Source organism: Microcebus murinus, chromosome 16, assembly GCF_040939455.1.
Source record: "Microcebus murinus isolate Inina chromosome 16, M.murinus_Inina_mat1.0, whole genome shotgun sequence".
NCBI classification, from domain to species: Eukaryota; Metazoa; Chordata; class Mammalia; order Primates; family Cheirogaleidae; genus Microcebus; species Microcebus murinus.
This window is the reverse complement of record NC_134119.1, coordinates 53,701,536-53,725,479: the sequence shown is the minus strand read 5'-3', so window position 1 is coordinate 53,725,479 and position 23,944 is coordinate 53,701,536. Positions and strand designations below refer to the sequence as shown.

Genomic DNA, 23,944 nt, shown 5'->3' with positions numbered 1-23,944 from the left:
GGGGCCCCGCGGCCCTGCGTGGGCCTTGCTGGTGCGTCTGCTTCTGCCTCAAGCGCGAAGGCAGATTTGAGAGCCCAGAGTGCATGGCGCCCTGGCCCCGATGGGCCGGGAGGGCGTTTCTAGGACAGTCCTGAGAGGAGAGATGGCGGCACTTACCACTGCCTTGTCCCAGACGACGGTCATCCGCTCCTCGACCCCGTTGGTGCCCTCGGGGATCAGAGTGAAGTTGTCCTTGCCCACTGCCTTCTGGGCGGTGCTGTAGGGACAGTGGCCACTGCCTGTGACCTGCAGGTCCCCACTGGCAAGGAAAGGCAGAGGTCAGATCTGAGTTCACTGTGAAGGGCAAACCCTGACTGCAGACAGGTGGCACAGTCCATGGAGCCGAGACCCCAGCAGGCTGTGGGACGAGGATTCTGGGCATGTCGCCGCCATTAGCGAATGGTACTGGAAGGCCCTTTGGCCTTTGGCGTCTTGTTGAAACCTGGAAAGAGCCTGGACTGGGCGCCAGCAGACTGCTGCTGTGTTAGTGTGGGCTCCAGGCTGGGAAAGGCTCCCAAGCCAGCCTCCACTCCCTACCTGGAACAGACGGATCCACCAGACACGCGGACAGCTGCCCCTACCCGAAACTGCCGAGCCTCGAGAGCGTCTACATGCATCTCCTGCCCTGCGAGCCTCACCGGGTCCGCAGCGCTCAGGTGCCCCGGATGCCGCAGGCGCGCACGCCATGCTGAGGCAGGCTGGGGACACACGGCGCGGCAGGAAGGGTGACTCGTTTTCCACGCACCTCACGGAAGCCCAGGGCAGCCCTGCTTTGACACGATCTGGCTCTGCAGACCCGACAGGCCTGTTGTCAGGTCTACTGGCTCTCCCGGCTCTCCTGCCCCGGCCAGGCAAGGACGAAGGCCTCCCGCCAGGACCGTGGTGGTCCACGGAGCGGACTCAGGGACACACCTGGCACACAGCAGGCGCCAAAATGCAGACTCCTTCCCCAGGCCTTCTGCCGACTTTCTTCCCTATCCCAGCCTCTTCTCTTTAAAATTGATCGTGTGTAGTGAACTTCATGTTGTGAATTTTATCTCAATTTTTTAAAAATGAAGGCAAAATGTATTATTGCCAATGAATGAATGAATGAATGTATAAGTAAGCCAGTGAGTAAGAGAGAAACTTTCCAGCACATGCCTGTGTGTGTCACAAGTCAGGGATGTCCCATTTATGACACTGGCCTCATGTCTTTGCACGTTACAAACCAAGTCACACGCGCTGACATTTGGCTTCTTAATGGAAGGCGGCTGGTGCAGGGCTTGCTGGGGCTCTAGCTGTGTCTGCAGAACAAGACACTGTGCGTCAGCCAGGCACAGTGGTTCAGGCTCACGCCTGTGATCCTAGCACGCTAGGAGGCTGAGGTGGGAGGATCATTTGAGCCCAAGAGTTCGAGACCAGCCTGAGCAAGAACAAGACCCTGTCTCTACTGAAAATGGAAAAATTAGCTGGGTGCAGTAGTCCCAGCTACTGGGGAGGCTGAGGCAGGAGGATCCCTTGAGTCCAGGAGTTTCAGGTTGCTGTGAGCTACGATGACACTACTGTACTCTAGCTAGGGTGACAGAACAAGACTCTGTCTAAAAAAAAGAAAAACACTAGGCATCGGTTACAGCAAAGTGGCTCAAGTTCACTGGGGTTTGCCTTTTAATCACTCAGTGTTTTGAAAGCAAATATCCTTTTGATATAGTGGGAGCCCTGGCGCTGGACACCTGAGTCAGTGGAATGAGTGGACCACTATGTTGTGATTATAACTGCAGGTTGAGGCTGTCCTCCAATTCAGAGGCCCAGGAACATTAGGAATCACCTAGATACATGGGATATCTAGAACTTATATTCACTCATTTATTCAACAAAATGTGTTGCACCCTTCCCATGTGCCTGGTACGACTTAGGGTGACAGGGATGCGTCTAAGAACAGGAGAGACACGGGCAGGGGAGGGAGGGGACTAGGCAGTAAGCGGCATGGGCAGGACCTGTGGTGCAGCTAGGGAGCCGGGGCTGGATTAGAGCAGGTGGTGGCCAGGGCTGGAGAGGGTGGGCTACAATGTTAAAGAGAATGATCAGCAAATGCCTCCCTGAGAAGGAATCTTCCAGGGAAGATCTGAAGGATGAACAGGAGGAAATCACATGACAGCTAAGAAAAGAGAGAGCTAGGCAGGGCCATAGGAAGTGCAAAGGCCCTGAGGCATGATCCTGCCAGTGTTCAAGACTCAGCACGGGGCCTGGGCTGGAGGAGCGAGTCGGGGAGTAGGACAAGCTCGAGTCCTGCCTGGTGGGTCACTGTGAGGGCTTGGGTTTCACTTGGAGGAGAAATCACTGGAGCCTTCTGAGCAGATGGATGGCTTGGTCCAATTTAAGTTTTGAAATTCTGGGGCACCTGTTGAGAGCAGACTGTGATGTGGCTGGGGGAGGGGACATGTGGAAGTAGAAAGGCCTGTAGGCAGCCCAGAGATGACAGTGGCTGCAGCAAAGGAGGCGGGAAGTGGTCAGATTCCAGGGCCCAAGGCCCGTGTCCCTGCCTTTCCTTGGGAAGGGCAAGGCCATGGCAGGCAGCGTATTCTCCCCACTTTGAGCACACCAAGTGACAGAGATATTGTGGGCAACGTGCCGTGCGCAGGGTGGTACAGCCTGGTCTCACACCCTAATCCCGGGCACTTCCCAGGACAGCACAGGGCCTGGCACAGAGGGGGTGCTTAAACAGCTGTTGAATGAACCGGAGGTGGTCAGCAAATGTGAATGGAACAGTTATTAGGTGCAATCGATCTTCAGGTCCCTAAAGGCCTGTGGTCAGCCCTGCAGAGCACCGTCCTCTCCCAGCACGGGGCCAAGGCCTCCCCTACCACAGTGCGTCTAGACCAGCCTGTGCTCCCACCGTCAACCCTCTGCCCCAAGGGCCCCAGCTGCCTCCCCTGCCCCACGTCCTCAGGGCTCTCACCAGGCCAGCAGGGAGGTCAGGTAGTCTGGCGTCGTGGGGTCTGGGCTCAGGGGAGGGGAGGTCACAAATGCCGCCGCCTTGGCCCAGTTCTTGCTCCAGTAATGGGTGCCGTCGGTCCCCAGGCTGGCGGCGATGGGCTCACCGAAAACTAGGGGGCCTGGGAGGGGCAGACACAAATGAGCCTGGTTAAAAGCAAACGGTCTCAAGGGAGGAGTCAGTGGCACAAACTGGAAGACCTGGAGGCGGGAGAGTGAGACTGGCAAAAGCCAGGATGTGGCCCATCTTCCTGCAGGGTCCCCGCCGACACTGTGGCGACCTACAGTGCTCAGGCCCACCCCACCTGTCCTCCGCACCTGCCAAGCTCTTTACAACGATGACAACGGCTGGCCTTCCCAGCACCCTTGCCGTGCTGTCACTGCTTTAGTATTTGGACACTACTATTATCACCAACTTTTACAGGTTTGCAAACTGGGGACAGAGACGTGATGTGCTTAGTTTGGGTGCTGCCAGAAGCAGATCTTCAAATAAGGAATTGAGGTCAAGCGTTTTATTTGAGAGGTGACTGCAGAAACACTGGCTGGGGACTGAGGAAGTGACATAAGGCCAGGAAAGAAGCCAATGAAGGGCACAGCCCTGGGTCCCTGGCGCACAGCCCCACGGGGCACGCTGCGAGGCTGAGAACACAGCCCGGCGCCGTCCCAGCCCAGGAGCAGGGCGGGGGGGGGGGGTCGACCAGCCTCAGGGCTGCTCCGCACACACTAACTTCCCAGAAGCGCCAGCCTGCTGTCCCGAGGGGTGGACCGACGGCTTATCCCAGGAAGAAGCCTGCAGGCAGAGTCCCAGGGCTCCGAGCAGGAATCTTTGGAGACCAGTGCCAAGAGGTACGGCCGGGAGCCCCTGCTGCCCAGCGGGACGGGAGCACGGCTGTGCGCTCCGGCGGCCTGCTCCAGGGCTGTGCTGCCCAGCCGCTGTCTCTGCGGGGACAGGCGCTCTGTACCTGGGCTGCCCAACCAGCAGCCGCTGGCCACGCGCAGCTCTTGAGCACTTGCAATGTGGATGGTGCCACTGAGAACTGACCTGTAACTTTTGTTTAACATCATTTAACTTAAATTTAAATGGCGACATGTGGCGAGTGGCTGCCTTAAGGCTTAGCGTAGCTCCAGAACCTACAGGATTGACCCCCGCTGCCACCGCTTCCAGGTCTCTGCATCCTCTCAGAGCCTCGGTTTCCTTATCTTTAAAACTGAGCTAATGCTAGCCAGGCCGTGCCCTCCCAGCCTCTGCGTGGTCTGGGGGCCAAAGCCGCTCAGCCCACACAGCAGCCCCGAGCCACGTGCGGCTCCCCAGCACCTGGCGCTGTCGTTGGTCTGAACTGAGTCGCGTTGTGCATGTAAATACACGCTGGATTTTGAAAAGAAAACAGACAAAATCATGCAAGATATCTTGTTGAAGTAATACTTTGGATATATTAGATTAAATATTGTGTCCTATTGAAATTCGTTGTAAACAGAGGTGGCTCGACTTGCTTCCAGGCCGCGTAAGCACGGTGCACCGAGTGTGGTGACGCTCCTGAAGGGCTCTGTGCGTTTCTGCCATTTGTCCCACTCTGCCCCTCCTGTGACCACAGCGCCCAGGCAGCCTCACGTGGCCCAAGAGAAAAGGGGGCGGCCCTTATCCAGGGCAATGTCCTAGGGTCATCAGGACCAAAGGATTTTAGCCACCAACCTTGTGGAAGAGGCATTCCTTCTCTGCCCCTCCCTTCTTCCTCTGTCTGTCTGTCTGTCCCTCTCTCTCTGAGTTGGGGAGGGAAGACCGCTCTGGGCCTCCTTCTTCATCCTTGGTCTGCTGATTCCTGGGGACTGCAGACCTCACTGTCAAAAGGGCCCGAGGATGGCACTCAGGCCCCTCTGGGTCTCCTGCTGGGAAGCCCGAGCCCGGTTAGGGCCCGTCCAGCAGGCCCCCAGCATGGCCCTCAGGTCGGCAGGCAGGGCAGTGCTGCAAGCCCCTCTCAAGATGGGGACACCGAGGCAGGAAGTGAATGGCTGATCTGGAGCTGAGAAGGACTTTAACTACCACCTGCCCAGCACCTGGGGCTCCGTGCATGGCTCTCTGGGTACATTTCAGAAAGGAAGAAACAGAAGCTCAAGAGAACAAGGAACACATCCAAGTCTTAGAGCTGGGCAGCTGACTTCCTAGACTGGCTCTCCCCCGTGTCCAGCACAAGGCTATTCCCAAACCCTCTAGCTCTGGGAGAATACCTTGTTCCTTCCCAACCCACAGCTGACACTCTTCCTGCAAGCCCCGCGTGGGCCCTGGGTGAAGGCACCAGCCGTGTGGTCCTGGAGGGGCCCAGGGGAGCCCAACCCGGGCTGGTGCCCAGACGGTGGGCCAGAGAGAAGGCGGCATGATGTAATCTTGCCCTGGCTCCATCTGAAACTCTGGAGAGAGTTTTAAAGTTGGCAAAGCTGTAAAATACATGGTCTGCCTTGGCCCCACAAGGCAGGGATCATTACCCAGCTACAAATGAGGAAACCAAGGCTCAGAACACGCCCCTGACTTGCCCAGGGTCACAGGGCTAGCACATGGAAGACCAGAAATCTAACCCATAAAGCCAACTCCATATCCCATGTTCTCCCTGCCTCCCACCCCCCTCAAAATGTGCCTCAAGGCCCGGAGCTCAGGCTGCCACTCCTGGCAGGTCTCTGCCCTGGGCAGTGGCTCCAAAAGTGAATGTGGACCCGCTGGACACCCCTTTCCCAGGGTCCCACCACCCTCAGGAGGCCCAGGGCAGGCTGCAGACCTTTCTTCCGGGCCAGGGTGATGACGTCCGCCGCACTCTTGCTCATGACCTTGGTGATGTACACGGGGCAGTTGACCCGGCCGGCGATGGTGATGGCCCGGAACACTGCCTCGGCCTCCAGCTGGCACGGCAAATGCAAAGGTCACAGGGGAGGGGTGGGGCACAGCCACTGCCCACCCGGCGCCCAGGGCCCTCCTACAATCACAGTCCTTCAATTTTCCTTAATTAAATGTGGTCAGAGGGGAAATCTACTACATCAAAGGAGGAAAGTACATCTGGGTCCAACACCTGAACAGTCCTCCACCTGCTCTCCAGGGTGAAGCCACTGGTCACACACTTGGATACAGTAACACCCAAGCGCTACAGAAGTTTGTGAACACCGCCTCCTGGTTCCCTCTGCTGTCAGCACGGGCCAGGGACAAATGGCTCCTGAGGAGCACTGGGCCGATCTAGAGCCCCTCGGGGCCAGCAGCCTGAACACTCATGTCTTGTGTCCCCAGCATCCAGCACAGGGCCAGGACCTGAGCAGAGGTCCAGGAGACCAGTCAAAAACTTGACAAGGACATTCAGGAAACATCCTCAACACAAAGGATGGCTTCTAGGGCACCCATTGCATTCCTTCAGCCCCTTCCCTGCACATGCACACACACACACACACACACACACACACATGCACATGCACACACATGCAGACACACATGCACACATATATACACAGGCACACACACGTGCACACATACACACATATGCACATGCACACACGCGCACACACACACATGCACATGCACACACATGCATATGCACATGCACACATATATACACAGCACACACACATGTGCACACATACACACATACGCACACACACGCACATGCACACACATGCAGACGCACATGCACACATGTGCACACAAACACACACATGCACACACACGTGCACATGCACACACATGCATATGCACACATATATACACAGGCACACGCGCACATGTGCACACATATGCACATGCACACACGCGCACACACATACGCACATGCACACACACGCAATGCACACATATATACACAGGCACACACACGCACATGTGCACGCATACGCACATGCACACACAGACACAGGCACACACACATGTGCACATACTGCCACCCCCAGGGGGCTCATCCATTCTCATATCTTGGGAACACAGTGGGCAGAGCAATTGTCTCCCGGGTGCTAGGCTTGGGGCATGTGGCCCCACTGTCCTATCATCCAATACACAAAGTCCCTGTGGAGTTTGGACACTGCAGCTTCTGTGGGGCCTTGGAGTGAAGGTCTAGGGCCCTGAGTGAGCCTCTTCCTGGCTCCTGTGAGTGACCTGCAGCCCCAGGGCTCCCAGGGAAGCCAAGATGGGCTGGGAAGCTCCTGCACAGGGAATGGGAAGGAGCCAGGGACCCTGGTTGGGCTGGCCCGGCTAGAACAGCATAGGGTGAGCACCCAGCAATGTCAGAGTCATGTCCAAGTGGAGGAGTCTTTACCTCTTCAGGCCTGCTCAGGGCATGGCCCTCAGGACCTGTGATGCCCATCTCTAAGATCCGCTTTTGTTCCTACAAGACAAGAGCCAAAGAGTCAATGATTACAGAACATCAGAGCTCGGAGAAGTCGCTCCTCCAACGCCCTGCCTAGACACAGGGGGCAGCTGAGGCTGGGGGCGGGGCCTTGCACAAGGACTAACAGTGGGCCGGAGGGGCAGCGAGCTGGTGCCCCCTCCACCACACTCACCCCCTTTCTCCCTGCAGCCCTGCACATCCACACAAGCACCTGTGTTATGCTCAACCTCCTGGGGGCAACGTGAGGAAGCAGGCGTATAAGGAGCGAGCCTTGCAGCTCGCCCACCACCCTTCCCTTCTCCACATCTCCCTGCAGGGCTCTCCTCCGTAAGAAACATGGCATTTGGGTATGACGCGGCTTTGAAATCAAAGCGCCCTAAACTGGGGTCCACCTCTGGAAAGGGCCGTCTCTGTGACTGGGCAAGCTGTGCTCTCTGAGCCGCCGGGACAAGGGTGCCTGCACTGTGGAGCGACACCGTGAGTAGCTGAGACAGCGCGAACAACGTGCAGCAGGAGACCTGAGCACAGGAAGGTGCGTTAACAGCTCTCGTATCTCCACCCCAGATTCCTCTTCCCAGCACCTGTCTCTCTGGCACGGAACCACCACCTCAAACCCATCACATCACCTGGAAACCACTCCCTGTCTGGTGGCCCGGATCCGAGCCCATCTGTTCCAGAGTTTCCTCCGTCCACGGACACTAGGCTCTCGCTGCGCAGATGCCAGCTGTGTGCTGCTGGCCCTGACTTCCGCGGTTCCTGTGCCGTCATCTCGGACACAGCCTTACCGCGAACCCCAAGCCCTAGCGACCATAAACACGTCGCAGTTTCAATTGGGCGTCTATGGTGAGTTTATTACAAGGACGCAAACTGGAAACAATTTCAAGCTCTAACAGCTGGAGTGGATTTAAGTAAACAGTGGAATGATTTCAGCTACTGAAGATGGTGTTTACAAAGCATTTTTAGAAACTGTTTACAAGAAGATTTTTTGACATGGAGAAATCCCTATGCAAAATTGTTTAAATGTCAGTTACTATTTCTATATTCACAGAGGAAGGAAGGGAAGGAAGAGAGGGAAAGAGGGAGGGAGGGAGGACAAGAGAGGGAATAAGGGGAAACAAAGATGCGGCGGGATTTCTAGCTGAAGATAACGGGCTAAGCACACGTGCTATTTTCGCTTCCTTTTGAAACCCCACTAAAGTAACAAAAAGATGTGCAAGAACCAAGAAAATGCAGACAACAGAAGCAAGACTTTGTGGAGAGCAGATGTCCAGAGGTGACAGGTGTCCTAGAGCTGTAACAGGCCGGTCCTCAGTCGGCAGCAGGGAGAGCAAGCCCGACGCAGGACTCGGGGAGTGCGGGCTGCGCGCTGGCGCACTCTGGAACAGCGTGCGGCCGTGACCGCTAAGGCAGAGGTCTGCACGGCCCACGGCCGGCCGGCCCGCGCCGCGGTGCACGCGGACAGAAACGTGAGCGTAGGTGTGACAGCAGAACAGGCTGGCACGTGCACAGAAGCTTCAAACACGCTTCTGTGTTTGAAGCCATAAACCATGACATATTCACACAATGGAATTCCACACGGAGAAAGCTATCACTACAACTGACAACAGGGATGGATTTCGCACACCCAGGTTTGAGCAGACAAAGCCAGATATAAAAGAGGACATGCCGCATAGCTCCATTTTCATGAAGTTTAAAACCAGCGGGCACTCAGGCATGTGTGGCGTGACAGGCACTTCTAAATGACCATGGGGATCCCGCCTCCTGGCTGTCACGCCCGTACATAATCCTCTCCCCTGGAGCTCAGGCTCGATCCAGCACCTTGCTTCTGACAGCAGAGCACGACACGACAGACGTGACATCTCTTGTGAGGTGAGGTCACAGAGACTCTGGCTTCCACCTGGCCCACCCTCTCCTGCCCTTTGGCTTGCCATTCTGAAGGAGGCCAGCGCCATGCTGCAGCTGCCCAGGTGGCAAGGAACCAACGGAGGCCTCTGGCCACTGGCCAGCAAAGAGCACAGGCCATCAGTCTGATGGCCTGCAAGGAACTGAACCCCCAAAACACCACCTGAGTGACGCTGCAAGTGCGCCCTGCCTGTCCGAGCCTTGAGACGACCCCAGCTCCACCTGACACCCTCCCTGCAGCCTGGGAGACCCTGAGCCAGAGGGGCCAGCCAAGCTACATCCAAATTCCTGAGTCACAGTAGGACCATGAGGAAATAACCGCTTGTTGTCTTAAGATGCTGAGTTTTGGGGTAATGGGCCATGCAGTCATATATAACTAATACAGATTTTGGTGGCAGAAGTAGGGTGCTACCATAAAAGTTACCTAAATTTGTGGAAGTGGCTTTGGAACCGGGCAGTAAAGGAAGGAAGAATTCTGAAGGAGCATATTCAACTGCCTTGAATAGATGGTTATCAGAAACAGCCTGTGAGGGCGTCACCGTGGTGTGCACGGGAAATGAGGAACACGCCTCTGGAGACTGGAGGGGCATCCTTGCTACGGAGCAGCAGAAAGCTCAGCGACACTCTCGCCCAGCTGGAAGGCAGAGCTTAGACCTAGTGAAGTGGCAGGTCCAGCTAAGGAGATTCCCCAGCAAAGCACTGAAGGTACCACCTGTTTCTTCCTGCTGCTTACAGTAGAATGTGTGTGGGAGAGAGAAACTGAGGGAAGGACTGTTACAAAAAGCCAGAGCGTGATGGCTTTGAAAATTTTAAGTCTCTCCAAAGAACAAAGATATAAATTTAAGAAATGGCTTCTGAACCAATCCCACATCCAGAACGCGCCCAGATAAAACTAGCAGTGCAACTCTACAAACTTCAGCTAACAACTCAGAGAGGGAGTGTGCCTCCCAGCATCCTCTGTCACCAGGGAAGGCCCTTTAAAGGGATTACAGACGTGTCTGTGGGGGCTCCCGGCAGACAGCAGAGCCCCGGGAAGCCCCCGCTGCCCCCAGCTCTCCAGCAGCACAGGCACGGTTCGCCCACGAGAACGCTGTGCCTGTCTCTTGTGCAATGGATCAGCCCCGGTGGCACTCACGCAGCCCTACGAAGCCTTCGGGAGAATTGCTTTAGCGGCACACGGGCAGGTCAGGATGAAGGGGACAAAGGCATGTGACGTGCATGGGGGAGCTGGAGTCCCAAAATCCTGCCAGGCAGGAAGCAGGCTGAGGAAACTAGTCACCGCTACCTTTCATGAGAAAGATGAACAACTCAGAGGACGGAACCGAGAGCCCAGACGGAGGAGCCAAGAACCAGGGGGACTGTTTTCAGACCTCACATCTGCCCAGCTCTGTTTCAGAGTCGCCAAGAGCCCGTGACTCCTCGATGCCTCTATTTGCCCCTCGCTGAACGGGAGCATCTGCCCGCACCCCACATCACGGCGTGTCGGGGGGGTGGGGGCGGGAATCGCCCGCTTTAGTGTCACAGACCTACGACTGCAGGAGGCACAACCACCAGCCGCATCCACGCCTACCCCCACCCAACAGGGAGGTCCCAGGCTCTGCGATAGTGCTGTCACAGATGAGACTCTGGAGGCCCAGTGGGGGGCAGGAATCGCGTTCCGCATGTGAGCGGGGCGGCAACCACAGGGAAGCGCACACATTCTGGTGGACAGCTTCGGCTACGGCCCCAGTGACTTCGCCTCCCAGTATTCCTGTGTGGCCCCTTCTTCCTGAGTGAGGGCTGGACTCGGCAATCTGTCATCAGTGGGCAGAACTCTACTACATGATGAAACTGAGGCACTGTTCATTTTTTACTTTGAATTCTAAAGAGTAACTGCAAGGACACAGATAAGAGGAAGTAAAGCTGAACCTTACTAATGTAAAGCCTCAAGCACTTAACCATCACTCTGCTCTTTCCCTGGGCTTTGGAACCAGCGGGAACTGGCTAACATCCCAGCTCTACTCTACTGCCCCATGTGACAGGGAGCAAGTTGTTCATATCCAAGGCTCAGTTTTCCTACCTATAAAGTGGGGATAATTGTATCTAACTCATGGAGTAGTTGTGAGCATCTATGCAGTCCTTCACATTGTGCCTGGCATTAATTACTGTTGTGGCTGCATCCAGACTCTCCCCTTTCTGCCTGGAGTTGACGAGGCGGCCCGGTGACTGACGGGGCCCCTGCATCAGAGACCCAGAGGCACCCGCCTCCCCCCTTCCCCTGCAATCCATCCATGAGTCCTGTAAACGGGGCTTCCTTCCTATCTCTCTCACCTCTCTGTTTTCTGTCTCCTCTCTTCATCTCTTACGAGAATTGCTGGAGTAGAACCCGGCTGGTCACCCTGACTTTGTTCTTCCCCCCCAAATTCTCCACCCCACGGCCAGAAGGTTCAAACTGTGCTCACGTCTCTTCCTGCCCAAAATGTCTGCACGGCTGCAGCTGTCGTGTGTGCGGCACTGAACTCCACGCACACGATGTCCCAGTGTGTTTTCTGATGCTGTCACAGAACGCCACAGACTGGGTAATTGATGCAGAAAAGAAATGTGTTCCTCGTGGTTCTGGGCCTGGGAGGTCCAGTACCGGGGGCCGGAACCCGGCAAGGGCCTCCCTGCCAGTCTCGCAGGGCTCAGGCCGCCCTTCCTCTCCTTAGGAAGCCGCAATCCCACCCTGAGGGCCCCACCCTTGTACCCTCATCTGCCCCCAATTACCTCCCAAGGGTTCCACCTCCAAGTACATTAACCTATGAATTTGGGGACAAAATTTTCAGCAAGGAACGTTTAGGCAACACAGCACAAGTTACCCTTTAATCCTCACAGCAACACTGCCAGGTAGGTGTTCGGGATGAAAACTGAGAGTCTCTGTGGGGCGGGCAATGGTCCTCGCCTGAGGCCACGTGGCTGGGCGATGAAGAGGCTGGGCTGGACCCCTGCTCCCAGCCCGGACTCCCCGGCTCCGCCCAGCCCCAGCTCCGGAAGACAAAGCGCAGCGCCGGCTCCGTGCCCCGCACCCCAGCGAGCAGCGCATCTTCATTCAGACCCTCACCTGCCCGCCACGCGAGCCTGCAGGTGCAAGGTGCAAGGTGCGGAGGGCGGCTGAGCTGCCCCGTGGTACAGGGGAGGAGGCAGACTCCGGAGGCAACGCGGCCTGCCGAAGGAGTGTGGGCAACTCCCACCTGGAGCGTCCGGCGTGGCGCCCAGTCCCTGTCTCGGCCCCTCACCCCCGGGCACCTCGCTGACCAGCACGCTTCGCCCGGCCCTTCGCAACGAGCAGCGGACCCAGGTGGAAGGGGAGGAAATTCGCAGCACTCACCTGAGCTATCAAATCTCCATTTTCGGCGTGGACCAAAATCACAGCTCCCAGCCCCTTGAGGAAGGTGAAGGCTTCATAGAGCTGAGGAGAGACGGACAGGGACCGGCGTGAGACGAGAACGTCCAGCCCGCACGCTGACAGGGACAGGGACAGGGACCGGCGTGAGACGAGAACGTCCAGCCCGCACGCTGACAGGGACAGGGACAGGGACCGGCGTGAGACAAGAACGTCCAGCCCGCACGCTGACAGGGACGCTCCTCTGCTCACGCCGCCGTGGCCTCGCACTCCCGCGCCCCTGCTCTGGTCGCGCCGCTGGAACGCGCTGTTCCGCAGGCGGCGAGGAGAGGATGGTCCTGGGCCGTGACACATTCCAGACCCAAGAGCAGGAGCTGGTGGGGGAGGGCGGAACCGAGCCAGCCCTGCCAGGGCGTGACCACACGCGTGGCCGCAGCACCTGTCTGAGCCTTTGCGTTCTTTTTCACTTGGCTCCTTTGAAACACCTGCAGCTGTGAATGGCGACAGGCGGTGCTGAGAAGTCACATTTAGTTTTACTGAAAATTTGTAGCCAAATCTGCTAAACCTGTACTACAGCCACTCGCCTCCACGGGAGAGGTGGGCACCTTACAAAAACCACGCCATTTTACGCACGGCAGTGGCGTGCGGAACCGGCTTTCCGGTAACTCCGATGCTCAGGCAGCATGCGCCGCGCCCAGCACCATCTCACCGGCCGGGCCAGGTGCTGCCCACTGTCCGGCGTCCTCTTCCTGCCTGGGAAGAATCTGCAATCAGGCATTGTCCCTAGTGAGGACCAAAGCCACCAAGCTCCCTCCTCAGGGACACTGGAATCCTAACTCTGTTCTCCACGCATGCAAGACAACACCCCCGGGCTGTGAGCTTGCAGGTGTAGACACAAACGGAGGGCATTTGGAGGCATGTTTGGGAAACCACACCAAAAGACTGCTTGATTCCACCCATGCCCGGGCTTTGGTGGCTAGAATGAGACAGGTGACATCACAATTATGCCTGCACGTCACACGACGACATGTCACATGGTATTTTTTTCCATAAAACTGAACCAATTTTCAGTTTTTCAAGTGCCTTTTGCTGATTGCTGATGCCCTCCAGGGCACCTTGGGACCGACTGTTTTCTATACCCCAAGTGTTTATCTGAGAGGCAGGACACCCTCCCACCGCCCACCGAATCCCTGGCAATAACCAGCAAGAGCTCACTGCCGCCCGCATGGCACGCTCTGTGCCGGGCTCTGCCCTAGAACTTTGCTTGTATTGAGTCATTCAATCCTCTGACGGCCAAGTCAGAGGTTGTGCTCTATAAGCCTAAGGCACAGAGAGGTTCGGAAAGCCGCCCCTGACTGCACAGCAAGTGCTGGTACGGCCGTGGCTTGCAGCCATGCAGCCTGGCTCTAGACTCCTAGCCTCTCACCCCACTAGCAAGTCGGGGCAGGGGAGCGAGAACAAAACAACACAGGAGACCCAGCAGTGTAAGAAGGCCAGGTGCAGCTCTACACCTGGAGAGCAGCTGACTCCGTCAGCTTCCTCAGCTCCTCGAACCTACCTAGCGATTGTTTGAGGTTGGCAAGGCCAGATATTTTACATCTTCTAGATGACAAAACTGAGAAAGGAGGTGACTGGCCTAACATCTTGCAGCTGGCGCGAGGGAAGGCCAGGGCTCTCCCCTGTGTCACAGCTGGCAAAATGTTCCTGGCGCCGCCTGAGCCCCAGAACCCGCCGCACGGCCTTTGGGAAGTGTGGCTGCTGCGTCTGCAATGTGCTCTGAGCAGCTGCGCTTTGGATGAGCTCCCCAGGTGACGCTGAACACAAGCTGGGTTGGGGAGCCACCGTGCTAGGGACCCCATGCACCCACTCCAATGGTCAGAGAGGAACAAAAGCCCAGGAGGGGCAATGACTGACACAAGGTCACACATCAATTCAGTGCCAGAACCAGGACTTGAGCCCAGAGCACTCCCTGCCAGTTCTCAGCGTCTCCCTGCCTGCGCTGCAGGACGGAGAGGAGACAGGGACCTACCTGGCTGTCGGACATTTGGTAGAGATCCTTGTAGGCCATGTAGACTTGGAAGGAGTTGATGCCTGTGTCGAGATGAAGAAGAACAGAAACATATGCTTAAGAAAAAAGAAGTGTGTCCTTCCAGTGAATCAAGGGTGGCAGTGCAGAGCGGTGGCCCCAGGAGAGAAGGCGCCACCAGAACTCACAGCGGGGACACCTAACCCAGTCTGGGGATGTGGGCAGGAGTCACAGGAAGCTTCTGGGGAAGGTCACAACTAAGCTGGATCTGAAGGAGAAGGAGGAGAAAGGGGAGGGGAGGAGCCCCTGGCTGAGAGGGAGGGTGTCCGTGGGCATGCAGGACAAGGATGACACAGGTTGTGCAGCGCCTAGAACATCCTGATGCATGAGCTGTTCTCATCCCACTTGTTAAAAATTGTGCCATAATACACAGAACATAAAATTCGCCACCACAACCAGAGGAAACTGCCCAAGTCCGTGGCATTCAGCACGTTCACAATGCTGTGCGCCCAGCACCTCTCAGGAAAGCATGTGCTTTCAAAGCAAGGATGTGGTGTGGTCGGTCCGTTGCGGCAGGGGACTGCCCGGACACTGTGCGGAAGGCGAGGAGACATGGAGGCAGGTCGGGTGCTGAGGCACTGGCTGACGTGCAGGGCTCCGCTCTGAGCCAAGAAAGGAGCTACAGGGATGGGACGAGTGAGTGGGGATCAAAAAGGTGACATGTCGGACTTAACCACACAGCACACTGGCAGACCAGGGGCAGTAGGGATGGGAGGGGACAGACTTTTCCCTAATTCACCTTCATGTTGTTTGCGGACAGACGCCGCATCTTATATATCACTTTGTCTTGCACATCTGTAACATGTGCTATGCAAGTAAGGTTTCCTAATGGAATTAGGAAATGTTTGGATAAGAAAAAAAAAGAATTTAAAGCAAAAGTATTAAATGAGATTCAGTTTTTTACATTTAGCAATAGTGAAGACAAGCCAAAAATCTTTTTTTTTGTAGAAAACTATGGCAATAAAATTTTTTTCCCAAAAGATAAGAAAAATTTTTAAAGATTGTATTCGGAGATTAACATAAAAATATCAGTCTCTATCAAGTAGACTTAAATAAAAATAATATGACAATTAATAGATATTGTATTCCTTGTAAAGATAAACTTCTCTAAAAAATACAAAAACTGAAACTCAGTTTATAGACACAGAAAAAATATCAATGGGAAAACAGGTAACATCATAGTGTGAGGTAAATTCATAGCCTTAAACACTTTATTGTTTTTTAAAGGGATGGGGAAGAGTATATAAACCAAATAAGCTTCCACAACAAGCAATTTTAAAAGAACAAAATGAAAATTCACCAGGAATTAGAAATAAACAATACAGATAGGAATAGAAATAACAAATTAGAAAAAAAGTGGTAGAATTAATAAATATACCCTTAGAACTGGTTGCCAAGGAGGGTCGGAGCAGGGTAAAGCTATCTCAAATTAAAAGCTACCATGAAAAGTAATGATAGATTTGACTTTTTATCAATGGAAACTTTCTGTGAGTTTATTCTTAAAAACTCAAAATAAAAAGCAAACAACCAACATTGTTAACATATCTGCAACAATTTCAACAAAGGACTCTTAAAAGTCCTATTTAAAGAATATCCCTCAGTGGTTACCTCGAGGAGGAGGAGGGGCTAGTGACGGCAACAGGGCCCAAGAAAGGGTCTGCAGGGGCGTCTGGCAAAATCCCATTCCTTGCCTGAGTGGGGTAATCTCGTAATAATTCATAAAGCCACACATTTGGTTTGTGTGGTTTTCTGTATCTGTGTTCTATTTTATATTTAAAAGGATTAAAATAAAACCAAGAAGCAAAAAACAACAAAGGCAAGCAGCATTGTTAGACAATTTAAGAAAAAGCAAATGGCTAACTAATAAAGATAAGATTTGGTCTTATTTATAATCAAAGTAATTACAATTAAAGCCTTACTATTATGCCATATTTTAAAATCTATTGTCCAATGCTAGTGAATATACCTCAAAATGAGACTCAAATTGGCACAATTTGCAAGTGCTTAGAAAACTAATTTAGCAATGTATCGAGAGTAGTAAATGTTTTCACACTTCTCGCCAGATAATTCTACTAGAGCCTCAGGAAATACGGTAGGCCCTGACAGTCATAAAGACCCCAGGTTCTCCAAGGCCATCACCACACGTTTCTTCCCAGGAGGGCCCATGGCACACGAGTCCCAGACGGCTGTACGGAGCACCAGCTGGGTGTCAGCCTGTTATTCTATGACACGCTCCAGTTCTCAGAGCCTGCATGACTCTCCCAGCAACGTCCCTTCCCCCTTTTCACCCAGTAACCTTGGAAACAGCCATGCTCGTACAATGTGACCCTAGACCACGGTCCAGGGCTGGGCACCTGACAGACGCTAAACTGAACCAGCATGAGGAACTGAGTCCCGTAGATACCAAGGGACCCCTGGCAGACCTCTGCAGCAGAGACGCACATCCAGAGCGAGAGTGGGCTGCTGCCTTCCACCTTGGGGACCACGCAGTGGAGAAAGCAGCCCTCGGCTAAGGGAGTAGAGCTGACTCAGCGGGAAAGCAGAGGTGAGGGGGAAAGACACTCTCGTGGGGGCTTGGACGCACACAGCTACCACTAAAGCAAATGTGCTTCCTTTGGCTTAGCCCAGTTCTGGAGGGCTTGTGAGGTTTGTGGTCAAGCACAGGGATGTTGAGATCTACACTGGATGAAGTATATTCATGTCCTTGTGCAACCCTCTCCAGGACTTGTTCATGTTGCAAACGGAAGCTCTGTCCCCATTAAACAATATCTCCCCAGCACCCCCAAGCCTCGACAACCACCACGCGACTTTGTCTCTAGAAATGCACCTGCCCTAGGCACCTCATCTCAATGGAATCATTGAGTATTTGTCCTTGTGATTGGCTTATTTCACTTAGTATAATGTCTTCCATATGTAAGAATTTACATATGTGTAAGATGTGTAAGAATTTCCTTCTTTTTAAGGCTGAATAATATTCCATTGCATGGATACACCTCATTTTGTTTATCTATCTATCTGTCAGCAGATGCTTGGGTTGCTTCCATCCTTTAGCTACTGCAAATAATGCTGCTATGAGCATGCGTATGCAAATATCTCTTTGAGCCCCTGCTTTCAATTCTACTGGGTGTGTAACCGGTGGCAGAGTTGCTGGGTCGCATGGCAGTTCCATTGTCAGTTTGTTGAGGAGCCTCCATACTGTTCCTACAGCAGCTGCACCATGTCAGGCTCCCACCAACAGTGCACAAAGGCTCCAAGCTCTCCACATCCTTGCCAACACTTGTCATTTGCTGGCTTTGTTTTTGTTGGTATGGTAATCATCCCAATGAATTGAGATGGTATTCACTATGGTCTTAACAGTTGCTGTTTTAAGCCACTAGATTTTTTTTACTGGTTTTTATTTTATACAGCAAAAGCTAATTAATACATAAATTGGTGCCTAGAGGTTGGGTGCTGCATGGCCAAAACATACAACATGCAGCCCTGACTTTGGGATTGACTGGTGAGTAGAGGCTGGAAGAGTAGTGAGGGAACTATTAGCAAAAGTTGGAAAATAGTCAGTTAACTCTTAGCAGAGAGTCTAAAAGGGAAGACCCATATTAATGAGTCAAATAATTAGAAAAAGTCAATTGTGGGAACTTGGAACAAAATTTACCCCTGAGAACTTGTGAATCTAGCTGAGATGATTTCCATGAATGCTGAAAGTATCAATTGCCTTCTTAAAGCTTTATATGATGAGGTGCAAGAAGAAAGAGATAAAAAGGAACTGAGGGGGTGGAGCAAGATGGCGGACGAGAATCACCGCCAAACAGAGTGTCTCTGCAGAAAAAACAGATTCTAGCAGAAATTAGAAAAAAGAAGCAAGAAGACGAGCATACAGCGGACGAGGCCCGGAAGGAGGGGTACCTGAGACCCCGGGAGACTCCATGGGAGGAGGCTGCGGAGGAGAACTGGAGGCTGAGACCACCGGAGCAGCCCGGAGACCAGCGGCAAGGGTAGGTGGATTTGCTGTTTCCCCTCCCCTGCATTTGGGACTGCTGGTGGGCTCCCCAGCGGGTGGAGAGACCTGCGGACACCAGCCCAGAGATGGCCGCTACCAGCCAGCGGTGAGCCTGTAGCAGACGTGGCACCAGGTTCCAAACTTCCTCCGGGCACCTCCGTGTGCACAGATCCGAGCCGCGCGGCAGGCGCCATATTGCCTCCTCCTCCCCTCCGCGGACCCTACCCGCGGCTGCCCAGAGAGACAATACAGCCACCAGCCGGAGGCACCTCCAGGGAACGGGTCCTTCCCTTTTGGGACCCTACAGCTGACTCAGAGGAACTCAGACTGTGAGCTCCCTACCCGCCAGCCCTCCCAGGTGCTGCTGGCACGGTGTTCCCAGGAGAACGGTGCCAACTCAGAGGCTGAGAGACACAGACACAGCTTGGGCTCCCTGTGGGTGAATTGGGACCGGAACTCCTCTCCCTGGTGGGGATACAGTTTGAACTCTGGGACCCAGAGGTCGGACCTGCAGACCAGATCCCCTGCACGGAGGGCTAGCATTGCCTGGGGCACAGAAGGGTAATACGTGAACAGCCTACTGAGGTGTGTGTGCCTTCAGGGGCAGATCAGTGCCCCAGAGGGCAACCCTCCTCCCAGGAGGAGGCCGTGCGCCCAGCCCAGGTGGCGTTCCTGTGCAGGGAACCTCCCCGCCGGCATCACAGTCCGGGGAGGCCTGGTGACGTGTGGTCTGGCCTGCTGGCAGAGGCCCAGGAGTAGCTGCGGAGTTGGGAAGGGTGGAAAGAAGCGAGGCCTGCTGCAGACTGCGGGTCTCAGACAGCCCCACCCCCACACGCAGACTTTCTGGCTGAGCAGGACCATTCCAGCCCCGCCCTGACAGCTTTTCCTGGAAGCAGAGAACAGAACTTTGACCCCTGCTAACGGCATTGGTGGTGCCTGAGGGCAGGCTGACCCAGCCCAGCTCCGCCCAGAACAAGAGCTGATAACAGGACACAAAAACAACAGCATAGTCTGTTCCTCCAAGCAAGCGCCACCTACTGACAGGGACGGCATCCTGCACAACCTTTCCACGGCACCCACTGACTCATTATACAGGGAGAGGTTGAATCTCACCCACAGACACCACCTAACGCCTCAGAAACTAAACAAGGCGTGTGAATACCCAAACAAAAACCTAAAGGAAAGAAACAACAACTGATCGACATGGGAAGAAATCAGCGAAGGAACTCAGGAAATACGAAGAACCAAACGGAAAACACACCCCCAAAGAGAAGCACCAGCCCCCTAGAAATGGACACCAACCAAAATCAGGCAACCGGTGCACCGCCCCCCACCCGCCCACCGGCTTGAACCGCAGCTCCGCCCGCAGGGAACTGTGAGACGGGGCGGGCGGCGGGAGCTCGGGTTGAGGGCCGGCCTAGCCCGGGGCGCCCGGCTCGGTCTTCTGGCCGAGCCGCTCCCGCACTCCGTGTGGGGCCGCTGTCCCCGCCTGGCCGTGGGTAACGGAGCCGCCGGGCGGCGACCCGGGCCCCCCCGTGGGTGCGGGCGACGTCTCCGCGGCCGGCATCCCCCGAGGCCGCGCCCTGGCCACGATCGACCCGGTGAAGCCGCGCCCGACAGCGCGCCGGACTTCTTCTCGCACCACGAGTCCCTGTGCACGCTGCAGGACTCGCTGCCGCTGCCTCCGCGAGGGCGTGCTGCACTTCAACGCCCACCGCCTCCGCGTCGTGGACTGGGCGCCGCTGCTCAGCACCCTCAAGATTAATAAAGACCTGCCCTTGATCTCCATCAAGAGCTTCTTCCAGCCGTGGCTTGGGGAAACAGGTTCTGACATAAATAAAGTTTGCAGAAGTCGCGTTCCTGCCATAAGATTCAAAGATGTGACCTTCCAGTTATGTAAAGCTCTTAAAGGCTGTTTAAGTATATCAAGTGTGCTAAAGAACCTGGAGCTAAATGGACTAGTTCTGAGAGAGAGAGATTTAACTGTTTTAACAAAGGGATTGAATAAATCGGCTTCTTTGGTGCACCTGTCTCTTGCAAATTGTCCAATTGGAGATGGAGGTTTAGAAATTATTTGTCAAGGTATAAAGAGCTCTATCCCTCTTCAGACAGTCAACTTCACGGGGTGTAATCTGACATGGCAGGGAGCAGATCACATGGCCAAGATCTTAAAGTATCAGACCATGAAAAGACATGAAGAAACCTGGGCTGAGAGTCTTCGCTATAGGAGACCTGATCTTGACTATATGGCTGGCTTAAGGCGTATCACACTGAACTGCAACACGCTGATTGGTGACGTAGGTGCAAGTACTTTTGCAGACTCACTCAGTGAGGGTTTATGGCTGAGAGCACTTGACCTGCAACAGTGCGGCCTGACCAATGAAGGAGCAAATGCTTTACTGGAGGCCCTTGAAACCAACAGAACTCTCATTGTTCTGGATATAAGAAAAAATCCACTCATCAATCATTCTATGATGAAAGCAGTTATCAAAAAAGTTGTCCAGAATGGAAGGAGTGCTAAGTCAGAGTACCAATGGATAACTTCTCCAACAGTGAAGGAATCATCGAAAACTGCTAGACAGAAAAAGAAAACTATAATTCTAGGAAGTGGTCGAAAAGGAAAAGCTACTTTTAGAATTGGATTTGCTTCAAAGAAACCTGTAAGTAGTGGAAACAAACACTCCCTTGGTAAAGAACACTATGCTCCTATACCTCTACCACCTGGTGCATCTGGTTTCTTGCCGTGGCGTACTGCAGAACGTGCAAAAAGGAACAGGGGCTTTCCATTGATCAAAACTCGTGATATACATAATCAGTTGCAGCAACCAGGTTTTCCTGTGACTGTGACAGTAGAGAGTCCTTCATCCTCAGAAATCGAAGAGGTTGATGATTCTTCAGAAAGTGTTCATGAAGTGCCTGAGAAAACCAGTGTAAAACAAGAAGCATTACAGGAAAAACTGGAAGAGTGCCTGAAGCAGTTAAAGGAGGAAAGAGTGATAAGGCTTAAGGCTGATAAACGAGTCAGTGAGCTGGAACATGAAAATGCCCAGTTAAGAAATATAAATTTCTCTTTGTCTGAAGCCCTTCATGCACAGTCATTGACAAGCATGATCCTGGAGGATGAAGGTGTTTTGGGCAGCATTGAGAATTCTTTTCAGAAGTTCCATGCTTTCTTGGATCTCCTTAAGGATGCTGGGCTGGGGCAGCTTGCCACAATGGCTGGTATAGATCAGTCAGATTTTCACTTACTAGGTCATCCCCAGATGAATTCTACTGTTAGCAGTCTACCTAAAGAAGAAAAGAAGGCCATTGAAGAAGAAAAACCAGAACCAAAGCAGAATGCCCTAGGAAAAATGGAAAATATCCAAGTTTCTATTTGTATGCAGTCAGCTTACAATGAAGGAACACTAATGAAGTTTCAGAAAATTACAGGCGATGCTAGAATTCCTTTGTCTCTCCACTCCTTCCCTGTACCAGTTTCTACTCAGGAAGCCTTAGTAAATTCCAGAGACAGCCTGGGAGTCCCAGCCACCGAGCAGCAGCAGGAGCCTTTCGAAGATATCATTTCTAGAACAAGTTCTTTAGCAGATGTGATTTCTGGAACTGAAAGTCAAAGAAAAGAAGAGGAGTTTTCCAGAAAGAGCAAATCTTCTCCAGAGAAAATGACCAAAACAGAATCTCATTGAAATGGCTGGAGAAATACTAAAAATAAATTAAGAGCAGAGTTGGAAAACCAGAAATTGAACAATGTGGAAATTCTAGAAGATAAAGAGGAGATTACTGAAGGACCAATTAGTTAAAGAGTGGAACAGCTAAGCCATTGCACTTATCTTTGGAGCATCTAGTTCTGGAAATTTGCCACCAGGCTAAGAAAGTGGCTGTCTGAAGGGGGAGTACTGACTCAGGAAACAACGGGATTGGAGAATAAGGGCATTATCCAAAACAACTACAAGGAGGAACTGCAGTTAAGCTACCCACATTCTCTCTTTGGCTGTGTTGACATGCTACTCCCCTTTATAATCACAAGAGGTGCCTATAATCAGAACGTGGAATCATGGAAAATGAACCAGAATTGAAATTTGGTTGAAGAAAAGAACTTCAAACTTTGCTCTTAGGCCTAATCTATAAATATGGAAAGCTAAGAACCATCAAGTTTGAAGAAAACCAGTAACATAAAAGTAGGTCCAGGCATGGTGGCTTATGCCTGTAATCCTAGCACTCTGGGAGGCCAAGGTGGGCAGATAGATCGTTTGAGCTCAGGAGTTTGAGACCAGCCTGGGCAAGAGCAAGACCCCATCTTTACTATAAATAGAAAGAAATTAGCTGGACAACCAAAAATATATATAGAAAAAATTAGCTGGGCATGGTGGCACATGCCTATAGTCTCAGCTACTCAGGAGGCTGAGACAGTAGGATTCCTTGAGCCCAGGAGTTTGAGGTTGCTGTGAGCTAGGCTGATGCCACAGCACCCTAACCTAGGCAAAAGAGTGAGACTCTGTCTCAAAAATAAATAAATAAATAAAAGGAGGTATGAAATTAAAAAAAAAAAAAAATCAGGCAACCAATATGACAGAAGAGGAATTTCGTATGTGGATCATAAGAACACTCACCGAGCTGCAACAACAACTCAATAACCAACACAAAGAAACCACAAAAAGCCTCCAGGATATGGAAAAAGAAATAGACACAATGAAGAAAAGTTTAACCGAACTCCTGGAAATGAAGAATCAATTCAAGGAACTACAAAATACAGTGGAAAGTCTCAAGAACAGGGTAGATCAAACAGAAGAAAGAATCTCAGAGCTTGAAGATAACACCCTCCAATTAAATAAATCAGTCACAGAAATAGAGCAGAGAAACAAGAGAAAAGAGCAAAGCCTACAAGAGCTGTGGGATTAAGTGAAGAAACCTAATGTGAGGGTCATAGGGTTACCAGAAGGGGAGAAGACAACACTCAAGGGTTGGACAAGATGTTTGAAGATATAATAGAGGAAAATTTCCCAGGCCTTGCTCAAAATCTTGATATACAAGTTCAAGAAGCTCAGAGGACCCCTGGGAGATTCAATGCAAACAGGAAGACGTCACGACATGCAGTCATCAGACTGACCAAAGTATCAACTAAAGAGGCCCTTCTAAGAGCTGTAAGACAAAAGAAGCAAGTAACATACACGGGAAAGCCAATTCGAATAACATCAGACTTCTCTAATGAGACTTTACAAGCAAGGAGAGACTGGGGCCCC

The 23,944-nt window shown here is 52.9% G+C and overlaps 1 protein-coding gene and 1 pseudogene across 2 annotated transcripts in view; one reads left to right on the top strand and one right to left on the bottom strand.

The window, feature by feature from the left end:
• The window catches only part of CRMP1 (collapsin response mediator protein 1), an 87,379-nt gene that overhangs the window by 17,942 nt on the left and 45,493 nt on the right, over positions 1–23,944 (bottom strand). For both annotated transcript variants that reach the window (XM_012739722.2, XM_012739725.2), the window contains exons 5-10: positions 14,651–14,712; positions 12,607–12,687; positions 7,287–7,355; positions 5,775–5,895; positions 2,975–3,131; positions 157–298 (exon numbers count right to left, since the gene is read on the bottom strand). In XM_012739722.2, the coding sequence (XP_012595176.2) occupies positions 157–298; positions 2,975–3,131; positions 5,775–5,895; positions 7,287–7,355; positions 12,607–12,687; positions 14,651–14,712 (632 nt within the window). The remainder of the gene's footprint in view (positions 1–156; positions 299–2,974; positions 3,132–5,774; positions 5,896–7,286; positions 7,356–12,606; positions 12,688–14,650; positions 14,713–23,944) is intronic.
• Positions 16,872–22,460, top strand: LOC105857361 (centrosomal protein of 78 kDa pseudogene; annotated as a pseudogene).